Below are 16,377 nucleotides of genomic sequence, written 5' to 3'. Positions count from 1 at the left end.
GCTTCCTGGAGCTCTCAAAATAAGGGATTTCCAGTGAAATACTGCAGACGGTCTCTGTTCAGTTTCTTTTCCTTCATCCTGCGATTCTGGAACCAAATTTTGACTTGCCGGTCAGTGAGGTTGAGCATCCGAGAGAGTTGGAGTCTTTTCTCTTTGTTTATGTACACGTTAAAGAAAAACTCGCGTTCCAGTTCGCGGATCTGGTACTTGGTGTACGGACAGCGCTTTTTCCGGGACCGCTGGGGGGCCACTGCAAGGCAAACAGACCAAGGGGTGAGAGAGGCCGCTGCCTGCCAACCCCCGCCCACCCTCCCGCCCAGGCCCGCGTGAGGGCCAGGCCTCGGCCCTTTGGGGACGTCCCCTGCCGCTGCTGAAAGGCCCTGCCTGCATAGTGGGGGATGATATATGGGCGGGCACAGGAGAGAGTGCGGGCGTGGACGTGTGTTCACGCCCGGACACACACACACACACACACACACACACACACACACACACAGCCTGGCACCGAGCAGAGCGTGAGGCAGGCTCTGAGCTGGAACCTGAAGGGAGAGAAACACGAGCACACCGGGGCATCTGCTCGACTCCAGCCTGCAGCGCGTGTCAGCCAGAGGCTTGGATAAAGTCCAGTTCACGGATCAAACTCTCCCCTCCCCATCCCACCCTTAAAAACAGGAGGCTCGAGTGTCCACACTCACAGGTTGGCTTGAAATCTCCCCTCTCTCCCTCCATGGTCTCTAGCACACACACACCCCAAACTGAGAGAAAGCTCTCTGCAGCGATTAATGTCCTCTTCGAAGTCTACCTTAAGCCCACCTAAATTGGTTTCCTATCGTAAACACGCTTTACAACGGCCGGGGAAATCTTATAGGATGTATAAACCCCTTCGAACGCTTATAAAGTAGCACATAAAACGGCGCAAGCAGAGGGAGGCCCCCGCCGCCCCCCCGCACCCGCGGCCCCGGGGCCCAGCCGCCCACCCCGCGCTCGGTGCCTACCTGTGCCGCCGCTCTTCTCAGCCCCCGCCTCCCCCGGGAGCCCCTCGCGGTCTGCACCGCCGGCTTCTGCCGCCCCCTTCGGCTCCGAGCCGGGGGTCGCCTTGGTGCACGGACTGCCCCCGCCGCCACTGGTCCCCGTCTTGGGGTCGCCCTTATCGACAGCGCCCTCGGGCTGCAGCGGCGCGGGCGGCGGAGGGGGCTGCGGCCCGGCGAACGGGGGCCCGGGCGCGGCCTCGTAGAACTGGTCGAAGCCCTGCGGCAGGATGCCGTTGCGGCCCACGGCGCTGTAGAAGTTGGAGGCGGCGCCCGCGGGGCCGTGCGGCGGCCCCGGCGCGGCGCACACCGGCTCCGGCGCCTTGAAGAGCACGTCCGGCCGGCGGCCCGCGGGCGGGAGCAGCTCGCGCTGCATGGCTGCCTCCTCGGCCGCCGCTGCCGCCGCCGCTGCCGCTGCCGCCGCCGCGTAGTAGGGAGCGTAGCCCCCTGCGTTGCCGCCGCCGCCCCCGCCCGGGCCGCCCCCGCCGCCACCGCCCCCAGCTCCGCCGCCTCCACCACCACGGTACGGCCACTTGGCGCGCTCCAGGCCGTAATCGCGGAAGGCCACTTCACGCACGGGCTGGACGTGCGGCGCCAGGTTGGAAGAGTAGGGGAAAGTCATCTGGCAGGACGACGGTTGCGACAGGAACGACGGCTTGCTCGCGAAGTCCGACGGGGCCACATAGTAGGCGCAGCCGGGCAGGTACATGCTGGCTGCGCTCGGGCCGCACTCGTCAAAGTCGTTCATGGCTCCGGGGCGTGCGCGCCTGCGAGCCCCTGGCCGCTCCCCGCGCCGCCAACCTGAGCCATCGATTGCACAAGAGGCTTGGGCCAGGATCAACTAAGCAAAAATCCCCACCGGGCGCTGACGTGCAATTCATCTTGATTGATTCTGGTGGTAATTATGTCACGTGACGCCATGGAGAGAAATGTCCTTATATCTATATCAACGCTCGCCAACACACCCCGGGACGGCTTCTGGCGCCGAGACGCGCGCGCTGGGGGCGGCTCGGCCTCCTCTCCAGCCAGCTCTCCCTGTGCGCCCACTGACCAGACTGCTCTGCAGGCCGGTCACCTGTGCGCCGCCGGCGGCTGCCACTGCTGGGTGCATCTGCCACCGCCCGGCTGGGCCGCCCGCCCGCGCCCGCCCGCCCGCGCCGCTTTAAGTACGCGGACCCAGGCCGGCGGGGAGGAGGAGGGAGGGGGAAGAAGGGGGAGGAAGGGGGAAGGGAAAGGAGTGGAGAGCGGAGGGGGAGCCCCAGCCCTGGGCACAAGGGACTAGGTGTGAGGGTGTGAGGTTCCCATTCCCCACACCCCTTCCTGCAGCCGCTCCCTCCCCCGCGACGCCGCCACCCTCTGCAGCAAGCCCGCCAGGAGCTTGTTGCTTCTTGTTCAAGGGGCGTGATTGCGCCGCTCTGGGGGCGCAAAGAGCCCTGATTTACATAGTTCTCTGCCAGGCGCGTTAACCGCGGAGTAACTTGGCTCTCTTCACTCCTGACCCCAGGAGCTCGAGTGCCAGCCTCAAGAAACCCACGCCAAAATCCTACCAACAGCTCACCCGGGCCTGGGCCTTGGTTCCCACTCGGCCCTGTCGTCCTCCTCTCTCTCTGTTCCTGTCTTTCACCTTCCTTCGTCTCCCTGCAGTCTTCTCACTTCTTTCTCTCCTGTACTCTTTTCTCTCACTCCCCCCTCTTGTTTCCTCTTTGCTTCTTCCTTCCTCTTAGTTTCCTGTCTCCTTTCTTCCGTCTCTCTGTCCCCTGATACTCTCTCCTCCTTTCCCTTAGCTGTGTGTCACAGTCTCTATCTCCCTCCTTGTCGCCTCTCTGCTTTTTTTCTCTCCCAGTGCTAAAGCAAAAAGGGAATGCAGCCGTCCAAGATACCCTGGGACCCTCTAGAAGCTGGGAGGTCTGATGAACAAAAGGATCTGGAGTTCTGTTCTCAGGGTGCCCAGCTTCTGTCCCCCGCCCCCCCCCCTCAAAAATCAGACATAAACCACCGGCGCCTCTGTCCTCCTCACCCTCTCTGCTTTCTGGCCTGGACTGGAACCAGCCCGCCTCACATTCAGCCCCTTCCCTGCGTCGGAGCCCCGCCAAGGCCTACGCATCCGCCGCATCTCCCCTAGTCCCCTGCCGTACTCTCGGGCCGTCAGGGTCACTGCGCCACCCCCTACCCAGGTCCTTTGGCTCTGGGGAGGGGGGTCTCATCAGCTCCTGCCTCCTTGCTCAAACCAACTCTGTACCACTTAGCCCTGAGGACCCCCGCCCCATCCACTCGCCCCAGGCCTCACTCTCCTCGGTGGCTGCTGCGTCCCTCTTTCCTAGCCTGGGGGTCCAGGCAAGGCCTGGGCTCCGGATTCAGGGAAACCCAAGGCTTTCCAAAGGTAAAACAAGTCTCTCAGAAAGAAGCTCCCCAAATCCAAATCACAGCATCCAGGGCAGGAAGTTGCCCCTCTCCCCAGGATTCCTCTGCCCAAGTAATCAGGAACACTGGGTCTTGGGCCTTAGCCCTTAAGCCCAGGGCAGGCGGCGCAGGCTGTGAAGCTGGTTCCCTCCCAGGACCCGGTCGCCGCAGTGCGGGTGCGGCGAGATCTGCCCACCATGTCGACAGAGGAAAGGCGGGTGATCGGAGCTCATATCTATTTTCTGGCCGAATTCTCCCCCTTCCTCTTTTTCTCCTCCCTCCCATTCTCCCTCCCACTCACCCTCCTCCGCCTCCCTCCTACCTCTGCTTCCCTCAGAATACTGCGCAAACAGGTCGGTGGCGACAGGAGGGCAAGGAGCCTCCCCGCCCTCCCAGAACTGCCCATCCTTGTGTGCACCCTTCTCGCTGCTGGCACCCTCATCCAGATTCCAGCTCGCCCGCCCACCCTCCGCCCCCCGCCCCCCGCCCCTTCTCCTCAGCCCAGGCCGCCAGCACAGTTATCTGCCTCCCTATCTCCATCCCCGGCCCAAGCCTCTCCCTTCCGGGCTCGCAGTCGACACCCCTGATCTCTCTCCTAAAATGGCTCCCCGGACACTGCACGCTGGCCCTGCAGTGGCTCAGGACCCAGCGCAGCGGCGGCGGGCCCCCCAGCCGGGTCTTTATTGTCTGGGGGTATGCAAAATTCTTGCACCTCTCTTTGCACCGGGTGGGGCGCAGGCAGCCCACTACCCCTAAAGGAGAGCCTGCTGACCGCCTTAGAGGGAAGTGGGGAGGACGAACCATTCAAGTTCAACGACATGGCGACGGCGGCTCCGGCTGGAGCCGCGCTTTGGCGGGGGAGGGTGCGCCAACCGCAGCGGCGCGCGGGTGCATAGAGGAACCGGCTGGCTGGCCCCTCTCCGCACATTTGCACGGCCCCCGGCCCCCACACCCACGCCAGAGCTTTCGTTCTGGGCTCGGCCCGCCTCACCCTTTGGCTCCAGCTCCCTCGTCGATCGTCACCGAAACCCAAGGAAAACCAGACTCCCGACCCGCACGTCCCGCTCGAGAACCTACCGTGAAGACCTCGGCGCTGTGGCCTTGTCCTTGCCTGCGCGGCCCCATTCGAAGCGCAGGGAACGCACCGGACCCTCCCGGCACAGCCAGCAGCTCCGCGAGTGGTAGCTTTCCGCGCAGCGCCGAGACGCGATGCGGTAATTTTGAGCCACCCAAGATAAGACACTAACTTGACCTTAACTTTGTCAGGCCGCCCCTGGTATCTGGAGAACGTGCACAGACACTGTCTGGCAGCTCTCGTAAAAGCTGACTGGGGAAGGGATTCTGAGTCATTTCATTTATTGCCACTACAGTTCTGCAAGAAAGCTTTTCCTCCCTGCCAAACTTTAATTATTTATGCTCTTTTAGGAAACGAAAGAAGAGGACAAACGCGGGGAAAACACCAAGAGCCAGTCCCTTTCTGCAGAGCCTTCGGAACGGGCTCCTTACGGACTGGAGAACAAATGTGGGGAGATCACCTTTGTCCAAGGACGATCGGACAGGGGCCGTGCCTCCCCCCCCCCCCAAAAAAAAACGCTCAGTAAGGTTGGTGGTGGATGCAGCTGTCGGAGGCGGGGTGAAGGGGCACCCCCCCACACACACATGAATATTTACAAAGGTTCTGGATTTCTTCTCCACCCGCCAGCCTCCCGGAAGCCTCCCCAGCCTGCCTTCCTTGGGGAGAGCCCCCAGGCCTTAAAAGCGTCCCCCGTAGGCCCTCTGAGCTCGCAGCCGATTGAATGCCAGACGAAGCCGTTTTTTTTTTTCTCGTTTAAAAACATTTTTTCTTGGTCAAGAGGCCTGCAAGGACTACAGCATTTCCGAGGACGAATTTGTCTTTGTGCGAGAGAATGTTGAGCACTCAGATTTCAGCATCATTTTTTTCTCCAGTGTTTGTTTCTTATGAATTTCGTCGTGGTTCCAAATCCCTGCTGGAACCTCTGCTAGGAAGGGAGAGAGGACACCGCCGCCTTTGTATTTGCGTGGATCAGTAAAAAGAATAGACTTAAAAAACATTGCCAAATCCCCAATCCACAGACAAGATTTTACACTTAGAATAGTTTCAATCTCTTTGAGGAACGGTCTCCAAGAATATCTCCTCCCACCCCGCATCCCAGGCTAAAGAGAAATAACACGATGATTTAATGGTATATATTTGAAAGAAACGGCTTCCATGTGTTGTCTTAGGGCCTGGGTCTAAGTCTGGTTTCCTGGTCCTTTACCCAATCCTCCCAACTTGAGGTCTGAGTATGGCCTCTGCCTTTGTTCAGATGTGTTGAGAACCAGCTCCGAGTGCCACTGCCTCCCTGAGCCCCAGAAGGTGGGGATACATTTCTAAAGAGAGGGCTTCTGAAACCTCTTGGTTCCTACACACACACACACACACACACACACACACACACACACACACACACACTCCCCGTTGTAGTTTTTTTTAAGGAGCTGTTTAAAATATATTTTTAAAGTACACATCAAATTCGCTTCAGGGAAGGGAGTTGGAACCATTTGAATACTCAGTATTAGAGATTTGGCGATTTTGTTAATTGTCCTACTTGCTAAAATTTAACAATTCTCTATTTTCCATCTCCCAGCTACCTGGAGCTGGGGTTTGCAAGAGGATCGTGAATATTGAGCAGGCTCGAGCATTCTGCGCCTGAGCTAGAGGCTCTGAAGGCCTAGGGGGTGCAGAGGCCACATTTACCAAGGAAATCTGCTGGGCTCCAGGCAGAGGTGCCTGTATGGAGGTTTTCCACAGGGCATAGCCTTTTAGAGAGAAGCTTGACAAAAACATGGCAGGGAGATATTTTTTTGTATTGAAATCTGAGGAACCTCATATCTTGGCAGCCTCTTGATAACAGCAAGCTTCCGAGTTTGAGAATTTAGACAAAACACAGAAGCCTCAGCCTGCAACAAGATGACGGTTTGCTTAGTGTGTGAGACACACTCAAATCTGTCCATGATTCCCCTCTTTGGATATTTCATACACATTTTGTTCCTAGGCTTTTATATACCATTTCCGTACTGACTTGGGAGCCATTTTCTCATTTAATGAATAGTCAAGTCAATGCCCACAGCAAAATCGCAACCAGGAAAGGAAAAAAAAAAAAAAAGAAGAATTTCGTGGCCTGAAAACCATTAGGAGGGAATCTGAAAAATTTTGAGAAATCAACATCAATCCCTTGACAGCTTGGGTGGGACCTGGATATTTATTTCCACTCAAAACATTTCTATGTGTCTGATATATACAAGCTATTGTTTTTTTTTTTATAACAAACTCAAAACAAAACATGCATGACAACTATTAGATAGCAGAGAAAATGTAATTAATCTAAACATAACTGAGGTCAGGTGGGTTGAGACTCAGGGCTCCCTGTGAGGTGCCCACTCTAGATCTAGTGCTTGGTCCTCCACTGAAAACAAATCATTGGACTTTGGGAAGGAATCTTCAACTCTTTGGCTGTCGTGCATCTTGCTAGGAGTTGGGGGCGCTACTTCTCAAAAGGAGGGAAAAAAGAAGCAGGGATGGTAGGAGTTTAGGCGGGCCCTCAGGTTCACTGAGGTTAACGTAGGACAGTCCAGCACACCTAGAACAACTCCATCTGGAATTCAGGAAACCCACAAAGCAAGCCTAGCAGGGCGCAGGGCCTCACAAGCTCCGCTGGGGCAGGCCAGAGATGGCCTCAGAAATGGCAGAATGGCTGGGCCCTAGTGGAGTTGACAGGTGGCGAAGAGGGGAACTTCCCCTCTACTTCCTCAAGAGCAGTGATGAAGGGCTGAGGATCTGAGGGGCCTCCTTCCTCGCCCCCTGACTAGTGGAGGAGCTTTCACCTCGCCCTGTGGTGGCCCATTACTGTAATTCAAGAAAGAAAGACACATATCGACACCTTTACCCACCTCAACAGGAAAGCCATATTTACAGTCAGAATGTAGGACACACTCCCTCTCTCCTTGCTCACTCTCTTCTCCTGCCCCTGGACATTTTCCCCTCCTTTTAGTGCAGCCCAGACTCAAAGCAGACTAGCAGCTCCTCACCAGAGTTCAGCTCTGGGGGTCCAATTACAGAGTGCAGGGCTCTGGCCTAGGCATATGTGAGGAGGTGAGAGAAGTAGGGGAATTTTACCAGTCTTGGCTGGGGATTGCAGTTTGCCTTGCAGCCCCAGCTTTCCTTGTGCCGTCCATGAGAAAGAAGTATCCAGTCCATTCTGCCCAGCTGCAAGGGCCAGTCCAGCCTGAACTCCGAGGTGTCTCCGAGTTTGTCCAGCCACCCTGTCCCGCCCTCCCAAAGTCTGAAGGTCTAGGGCAGCTTTTGTCCTCCTGAAGCAGCCAGAGCAGAAAGGAGGCGGGTGTTGGCGGCGCCCTTTCCTTCATCCAGAATTGAGATTCTAGCTTTGCCACAAGGGGCTTTGGCTGCAAAGACACACAATTGTGCCCGCAGCCCTTTCCACTCTGCCCTGGGGGGTCTTCCTTAATCCAATTCCACTCTGAGCTCTAGCTAGATGCCTGCTTAAAGCAGACAAGGTTAGGGAGAAAGGGAAAAGGAGACTAACCAGGTGAAAGCAGAAATCCAAGTAAAAGGGAGCTAGAATGAGCCGCGGGTGTAAATGCCTCAGCCAATAGCTAAGACAGGTCACCCCACGGCCCCACATGGGAAGCCTCAGGGCCAAGATTGTGCTGCAACTTCCCAAGCTCCTCCGGGAAAGGGGAAAACGTGGAGGCCAAACTGTCCAGGTCTCCAAATCTCCTGCTGGCTTCTGGGGCTGCATGCAGAATGAGAGGGAGGGTACCTAGGACCAGCGAAAGAGGAGCGGAAGGAAAAACCCCAGTCCCAGCTCTTCCTCCACGTCAGGCTTCGGCTCAAAAAGGCAGGCGTGGCCACGGCCAGGCCCGGGGCTAGTATAGAGCCAGCGCCTGCTCCCGCAGCACCACACGCTTCTTCTTCATACGCCGGTTCTGGAACCAGATTTTGACCTGCTGGTCGCTGAGGTTCAGCCTGTTGGACAATTCCTTGCGCTTCTGCCGGTTGATGAATTCGTTAAGGAGGAATTCGTTCTCCAGCTCCGCAATCTGCTGCTTGGTGTAGGGTTTCCGCTTCTTGCGAGCCCTCCCTGGGGCCGCCCCCCACGGCAGGCCTGCAACACAGCCCCAACCCAAGTCAGCCCAGCCCGCTCCCTGTTGCCTGTCCGCCCCCGGAGGCTCCCTCCCCCTACACACTCTCCCCTGCACCCCACCTCCCATTCCGGCCCAGACTGGCCCGGGGAGCATGGCCACCGTTTACCGTCGGGCAGCGAAGGTCGCAGGCAAGAAGCGACGCCCGCTGCCTGCACTGTCATGTTCAAGTTGAGCGGGCCCTTGGCGTCATCCTTGAAGCCGGCGGCGCAGGGGGTCCCCTCGAGCAAGGCCGTAGAGCCTGGCGCGGCACGGCCCACACCCGCGTAGTCGTACTTGGCCACTTTGAGACCAGCAGCCCCAGGGGCCAGGCTAGATTCGGGGGCAAAGGGCGGCCGCGCGCGGCCACGCTCCTCAGGCCCAGCGGCCGCGTCGGGTGTATAAAACTTGGCCTGCTCTTCAGGTCGGTCCTTGGCGCCCAGGGGCTGCAGGCCAAGAGGCCCGGAGCCAGCCAGGTAGGTCTGCGAGAAGCTGCCGAAGGTGGTGGCACCCGCAGGCTGCGCTGGGGCGCAGGAGGCGGGCGTGGTAGCCCAGGGAAGTGCGCCGCGCGGGTATGAGATAGGGGGAAGCGCGGCCAACTGGCCTCCATTCGGCCGCAGGTTGGAGAAGTAGAAGGAGTCAGGCGACTGCAGATTCAGGAGCGAGCCCACATAGCCCGCTCTGTAGAGACTGCGCTCACACATCTCCAACAAAGGGCTTCGGCTGCGCTCGCAGCAGTATTTAGTTACAACCGGGAATAAGAGGACAGGCTCAGACGATTGGACGAAACTTTGCCTGCAGGTTCTTCAAAGCCGGCCATTTCAGCACCGCCTACATCCCCCGACCCGTTTTCCCCCCCTTCAGCGTATTATGATAACACCCGAAATATTCGATGGCGACGGACAAGGCTGCCAGGCACAGCCAAGGCATGTTGAGCGAAGGTGAAGCCTCTGCGAATTTCCGGGGCCAGCGGCAGGAGCTGAGGCCATCAAGCATAGGGTGCCTTTACCCCAGTGTCCCTTGGGACCCTTCTTGGTCTTGATTGGCTTTGCACTCCCGTTTTCCGCTGGCTACCTGGGCCAAGCTTACTTCTACCTGCTTTAAGTTGCAGCTGAGGCCTTTTCCAGTATCGAGTGACTCTTCGCTTGTCCGGACATCTCGTGGTCTGATAAGGCCACCAGCTCTGCCCCTAGACCTGAGCAATGCTATTCCTACCCCGTCCCTTCCCGTCCTGTCTCTCTGGAGAGGACTCTTCACGCGTGATCTGGCAGCGAAGAACCACGCGCTGCCTGAGCCCTGGGTCCCAGGCTGCAGGCACACCTAGTCCAAGAGGCTTACTGATTGAGAAGCGCATCACAAACTCTACCCAAGTTTGGCGCACAGGAACGAAGCTTCACACCACTCCTGGTGGGCTTCTTCATGGCCAAGTCCTCTGCTCCTGCGGAAGTCGCCATCCAGGTCCAGGGAAGCCCGGGACCCGGCAGTTTGATGGACCAATCATGGCCAAAGGCTATATTCCTTTTATCGCTAGGAGTCACTTGGCGACTACATACTGCAAACCAGAACTCCAAGGTGTTTATCCATTCTGTGACGGGCAGAGCAGGACGAGCTCTCCCGTCCTGGTGTGGAAGGAGAGAAGAGCCAGAGCCTCCGGTCGGGAACAGCGGGGTACACCGAAGGAGACCGCTATCAGCATTCCTCTGCTCAGCGCCTCCAGGGGCGCGGGCGGCTGGCAGATTCCGGGGTCTGGAGAACAGGGAGGTGGGCGGGGCAGTGCTCAGTCGCCGGGAGCAATGTGGCAGCCCCCGCCGCAGGCCCTCTGGTCTAGTCTGGCCAGAGGACTAAGGGTCCTCCTCTCTTGCCTCCGGTCCTAAGACCCCCAGCGACCCCGTGACTGGAGCCCTCCCCAGCCTGCAGCCCTCTTTGCAATCCCGAGCCAAGCTGGAATTGGTTAGACCGCCAGCTCCGGCACCGAGACCACACAGGCGCCGCCGGAGGGCAAGGCTGACCACCGCGCTGCGACTTTATTGTGTGAGTTATGGCTACCAATTGGGCGGCTCTGGGGAACGCAACGGCCTCTTCCTCCAGCTCTAGGGCGGGGTAGGGAGTGGAGGTGGGCAAGTCGGGGGCTTCTCAGGGCTCTGTCAGTTTCCTTAGAAGCTCAGGCATAGAGGCGCAATCCACTCTCCGTCCTTTTCATGGGTGGAGGCGAGGTAGACACAAGCTGCAGCCTCAGTTCCTAGGAACTTAGGGGACCCAGGCTCTTATTTTTGGAAACTTGCCCTGTTTTTAAGGAGCTACAGCCTCCCCAGACCCAAAAGCTCTAGCTCCCGGGGTCCCCGCCGTCTCCTCTCCTCCCGTCTCAATATACAGCAAATTCTCCGGTATTTCCAAGTGTACTCCGGGCTCTTAGGTAGCCGCACAGCTGTAGTTTGTCTCTCGGGACTAAAGATATAAAGGAACTAAGTGAGACAGAAAAGACTAGAACAACTAGACTCCCTTCATTTCTCTTGACTGAGAATGATACCCAGCCGCCCACCTCATCTCCTGGGTTTATGATTTCCGAGGTCTCAGCAGGCAAAGTTGTATGACTGGAGGTGGGAGCTGGGGACAGGGAGGGAGGGAGGCAAGGGAGGAGGGGGCAGGAGGCTCGACTGGTGAACTGGAGATTGTGAAAGGAGGATGTGGCCGCGGAGCTAAATAGCGAGATCTGCCAATGCCGCCAAGTGCCCAGGAGATGGCGAGCGAGCTCCACGCCTGGCGAGGCGCAGCCGCACGGTCAAGATCAACAGTGAAGGGCGGCACAGCCAGCCTGGAGTCGCCAGCCGGTGCGGTCACGGCCCGCTGCCAGGCGCGGCCAAGCGTCTTGGAAAACCCGAGATCCTGGCGGCAAGGCTGGCCGGGACAGCAGAGCCAGAAGGACTGGGCAGGCTGCCAGACACGGGGAAGCGTCGCGGCCGCTCCTTTGTGTGGCGGTGTGTACCTAGGCTCCAAAGCCTCCTTTGCCTCTTGAATCACTCGCAGACGCGCGGGCCTTGATTCTTCACCAGCGGCTCTCGAAACCTGCCGGGTTTCGGAGGCGCTTTCCTTGCGGCCTCTCATTGTGCACCCGGAAGAACGGCTTCTCCCCGAAGCTCCCTTCACCTCGAGGTTTCTCGGAGGCCTCCCTTCCAGCGCTTAGGCCAACGACCGGCTCCTCGTCTCCCTCCTCAATTCGGAATATAAAAGGAATGCATATAAATAACAAAGTCTTCATCTGTTAGTGATTTAGCTCTCAATTCAAATTCCACTGGAGAGTGTTTGAACGCAGTTTTAATCTTCAGCAAACCTCCGATTTCTCTTAGGCGAAGGGAAACTGACGGGCAAACTACAGATGAAAGGAAAACCTCGGGGCAATCCCCCCATTCACGATAGGAAACCTGAGAAAAGGACCCGGAAAATGGAGTGCGGCCCTAGAGTCTGGAAGTTACAAAAAAGAAGGGAAAACGACGGTGGAGAAGAAAGGAAAACAAGCCCGTTTCGGATGAAAACACATCGTGTGAAAAAAAACAGAGAAAATGTTAGTAATTCTTCCCGAAGTGAAAGGTCCAGGACAGTGTGGCCCCATTTTCATGGGTTCTTTCTTCTCCACACGTTGAATCGTGGTCATTTTCTTCTCTCTCTCTCTCTCTCTCTCTCTCTCTCTCTCTCTCTCTCTCCCTCCCTCCCTCCCTCCCTCCCTCCCACCCCCTCTCAAAACGAAGTTGGCCGTCCCGCAATCAGTTGCAAGATAGGAAAGAAATCAAGTCCGGCCAGAGAAAACGAAACTGGCTCCGAACCTGGGATCTCTGCGTTGTTTTTTTTTTTTTCCTGGCAGATCCATAAAGAAGTCCTCCCGCCAGAAGAGTTTATGTATTGTGTGAGGTTCTAAACATCTGTATTTAACTTACATACCAAAAAGTTAGCAACCACTAAATTGTGCCTTGGTGCTAACAACGACGAGGCACCGCATCACTCAGCTGCCATTTCCCTGAGAGGCAAAAAGGCCTCTGAAAGAAATTTCGTGGTGCCTAAAAGTTGCGTCTATAGGTTTAGGGTGTATAATCATGGCTTCGGTCTTCATCTGTTGTGTGCTGGCTGCCCTGAGAAGGCAATAAGGCATAAGCTGAAATGTTTCTTTTTCGATTGCCAAATATGGGTATGTCTAATTTCAAGACCTTCCTAGAGTAGATATTTATAACGGCCTTTCTAGGAAGAAAACCTGCAAGTGAGCACGTTTTGTTATATCCATGCTCATACATACTGATTTAAAAAATAAAACTGTCTGAATAAATTCATAATATTGAAAGAGAAGTTCAATTTTATTGGGCATGTTTTTGACGTGGTCTGGTTAAAAAAAATCATTTTAGACACCACAAATTATATCGTCATTTAAAGATATCACTACTTATGTTAAAGCCACGGGAAAAGGGTGATGATGGAAGTGGAGAGCCTGAAGGTTTCAGAGACCAGAACTGATGTTTTCTTCATCTATAGAAAACATCATAGTTACAAGATTACAAGGTTTTATAATAAATAAGAACAGTTTCTAGAGGCAACACAAGCTTGGAACAGAAAACAAATGTATAAAGACTCAGAAGAAATGAGAGTTCTGTTTATTTGCATCTCCCTAGGAGTAAAAAGTGATTTAAATGCCTGAAGCACTGCCCATGTATCCCAGCTCACAGACATTTCATTTACAAAAATAATCTCTCAGTTGTATAAATATGCAGCACTTTAAAAGTAGTTATCGCCACTTTCAGAAACATTGTTTTTTTCTTCTTGGGCCTCAGAACTCCATAATGTTCACGTTTGTTAGATGTTTTAAAGCTCTGAGAGAGACCCAATACATTTGTTCAGACAGTCAAGTTCTTCACTGGGTTCTGGATAAAAGTTCCCACCAATGGCCACATTGATTCAGCCTTTTTCAGGGACTGAGGAAATGGCCTCTATTCTAGTCCTACAGACCCAGACCCGAGGCCAAGGAAGGAGGGTGCATTTATACCATCCACGGATACCTCTGACAATTGCAGCCATTTAAATATTTGCATCTAGAGCTGGGGAAATTAAGGCAACCATGGGGACACATTATTTTCAAATTAAAGATTATAAAAGCACAAATCTACAAGATGTATTAAACACATACAACTACAACAGCAAGTGAAAGACCCGAAGTCGGAAAGATCTTCGTTCCAATATCGAAACAAACCCTATTTAATAAGGTAGCTGCTTTTAAAGCCATCACGGTACCTCCAGCCTCCTGTTTCTAGACATTCGCAGTGACCCTAGAGCACTGCCTGCCCAGAACTGTTTCCACTTGCCTCAGGGCGACTGCTGAGAGCTAATGATTCAATTACAGAATCACAGGATATGAATGACTGCAAATCGTTCTGCCCTAATAGATTATGAAGATAATCAGTGCTGAAAATAGGCATATAAAGTGATTTAAAAAAATAAAACCCTAAAATCAGAATGGCACTTCTGAAATTTCATTTGGGGGGGAGGAATATTCAAAAATACTTCAAGTCCTTTATACTGGCCTGGAGGGAGAAACAGAACATTAAAAACGTCAAAAAAATAAACCTAGAAAAGAACAAAATCAATAATAAACAAGTAAGAAACAGAATTACAAAGTCAGGTTGGGCAGCACAAAGTTTTAGAGCCAGATAAGGGGAAGAGAGAAAAACAATTCACAAAATTTGCCATCACTGGCAGGGGGGTGGGGGGAATTAAATACATATTCAAGTCTTTCCAAAGGTCTTTTGGAGACAACGGAAAGCATTTAAACTTTCTGTAGCCAATCTGGCCCACATCAGGAGACAGTATCTTTGAGCTTGGAGACGATTTTCTTGTCTTTCACTCTTCGGTTCTGAAACCAAATGGTCACTTGTCTTTCGGATAGGTTCGTGGCAGCCGAGATCCGCCGCCTCTTGTCCTTGTTAATGAACTTGTTAATGGCATACTCGTTCTCCAGTTCTTTGAGCTGCAGTTTGGTGTAGGGCACCCTCTTCTTCCTCCCCCGACGGTAGACACACATGTCTGGCTGATTTAGAGCCACATCCCCTGGTATAAAAAACAGCATGGGAAAAATTAGACAAGAATATCTGGAAAACCCAGCTGGAGACTGTGTGTGTACGTTTGGAGGGGCTACAGGGACTAAAGAAAGCCAGGCTGTTTACATTTTATTATTATTTACACAGACGTATTATTTACACGTTATTAAAGAAAGATTATTTACACTTCAAAGTGAAGGCCTATTTGATGGAGCATCATGGTTTCTCAAACCCGCATCTTAAAAAGTCTGTGATTTTACGGCCTTGGTACTGGGGACGCTCATAAGGACAATTTCTGCAAATACCGGCTGCGCACATACAAACACACACAGACTTTAAAAATAAAATCCAGACTGTTTGTTCAAGCTTTGATTTCTTGCGTTTCTGTGTTTAGAGCTTGTGATCTTTAGGGGTCACCCTGGGGCATTCAAGTGCTTGAAGAGTAAGGCCCAACTCTGTGACACTTCTTTGGGGAGGAGGGGCCAAGGCGTGAGCAAAAAGCACCCAAAGACCCTTAACTTTAGGAGAAAAACAGGCCTGTGCCCGGACACGGGAAGAAAAGGGTTGTGAGAGGGGCAGTTTAAATCAAAGGAGGAAGTTACAGATTTCACACTAACTGGAGGGACTGTTGCACTGAGTTAATTTAACCCTGGTTGGGCAAGGAGGACAGGCACCCACTCTCAAGTAGGGGCGTATACTCCAAGTCCTTTCTTTTCTTTCCTTCCCTCCCTCCTGTCCTCCCCTTTCTTTCTAATGTCCCTACCTGGAAAGGATGATTTCCAAAAGTGGGAGCCCTGTGGCTGGTCCTTGGCGCAGTACACCTGGCTGTTCCACCCGTTGGCCAGCGTCCAGGACTGGTAGCCCTCCATGGAGATGTATGCCTCGTGCCGAGGCTCCCCGGAGCCGAACGTAGACACCATGTCTATATAGCCTGGCACGTGCTGGTAGGGGCTCGTGTAGCCTTGGTAGAAGGACACTTCCTTGGCTCTCGCGGGCACCTCGTTGGCCGGTACGCTGCTGCTTGCCAGGCCCGACACGTCCATGTACTTCTCCACCGGAAAGCCTCCCAGCGAGGCGTGCGGCGAGGACTTAAGAGCATTTTGCTGTAAGCCCACGCCGTGCGACATGCGGCAGCTATAGTAGCCGTTGCCGAAGTGGTAGCCGTATCCCAGAGCTGGGGCACCCGGGGGCGCTGCAGCGGCCGCGCCCGGCGCAGGGCACTCTTTGGCGGAGGGAGCTTCCGGGCGCGCTGAGACCACAGCCGAAGATGACGACGACGAGGCGGAGCCCGCGCGCTCAGAAGTCCCCGGGTACGCGAAGCCAGAAGCAGCTGCCGCCGCGGCCGCCGCCGCGGCCGCCGCCGCCGCCGCCGCACGCCCGGAGTGTGTCCCGGCGAACACTGGCGCCGAGAGGAAGCCGCGACACTGGCCCGGCGCCGCCGCCGCCACAGAGGAGGAGGAGGAGGAGGAGGCTGGGGCCGCTCCGGCGGCCCCGCCGTCCGCCCGAAGCCCGTCCATGTCCCAGCTCCCGGCGCGGCTCATGGCCCGGCCTGGCCCGGCCCTGGCCCTGGCCCTGGCCCCGCGCAGGACACCATGGCGCAGCGCGCCTCCTCCCTCTTCTCCTTTCTCTCTCGTTCTCGCGCTCCCGCCCTCTTCCTCTCGCCCTCTCTCCCTCTG

General features: G+C 55.3%; 3 protein-coding genes across 3 annotated transcripts; all 3 read right to left on the bottom strand.

The window, feature by feature from the left end:
• Positions 1-14: 14 nt before the first annotated feature.
• Positions 15-3,681, bottom strand: HOXD11 (homeobox D11). The gene is made up of 2 exons (XM_088794117.1): positions 996-3,681; positions 15-250 (listed from the first exon to the last, which is right to left on the bottom strand). The coding sequence occupies exons 1-2, from the start codon at positions 1,774-1,776 to the stop codon at positions 15-17; spliced, it is 1,017 nt and encodes a 338-aa protein (XP_088650243.1). The 5' UTR covers positions 1,777-3,681.
• An 828-nt stretch (positions 3,682-4,509) lies between these two features.
• On the bottom strand, positions 4,510-11,256 carry HOXD12 (homeobox D12). The gene is made up of 2 exons (XM_019739283.3): positions 8,761-11,256; positions 4,510-8,614 (listed from the first exon to the last, which is right to left on the bottom strand). Exons 1-2 carry the CDS (start codon positions 9,332-9,334, stop codon positions 8,376-8,378), a joined length of 813 nt encoding a protein of 270 aa, XP_019594842.1. The 5' UTR covers positions 9,335-11,256; the 3' UTR covers positions 4,510-8,375.
• A 1,188-nt stretch (positions 11,257-12,444) lies between these two features.
• HOXD13 (homeobox D13) lies at positions 12,445-16,377 on the bottom strand. Its single transcript, XM_019739282.3, has 2 exons — positions 15,465-16,377; positions 12,445-14,711 (listed from the first exon to the last, which is right to left on the bottom strand). The coding sequence occupies exons 1-2, from the start codon at positions 16,240-16,242 to the stop codon at positions 14,461-14,463; spliced, it is 1,029 nt and encodes a 342-aa protein (XP_019594841.1). The 5' UTR covers positions 16,243-16,377; the 3' UTR covers positions 12,445-14,460.

This window comes from Rhinolophus sinicus, chromosome 17 (assembly GCF_057876585.1).
Source record: "Rhinolophus sinicus isolate RSI-liver-muscle chromosome 17, RSI-T2T, whole genome shotgun sequence".
NCBI lineage: Eukaryota > Metazoa > Chordata > Mammalia > Chiroptera > Rhinolophidae > Rhinolophus > Rhinolophus sinicus.
The sequence above is the reverse complement of the archived record's forward strand: the minus strand, read 5'-3'. Positions and strand labels throughout refer to the sequence as shown.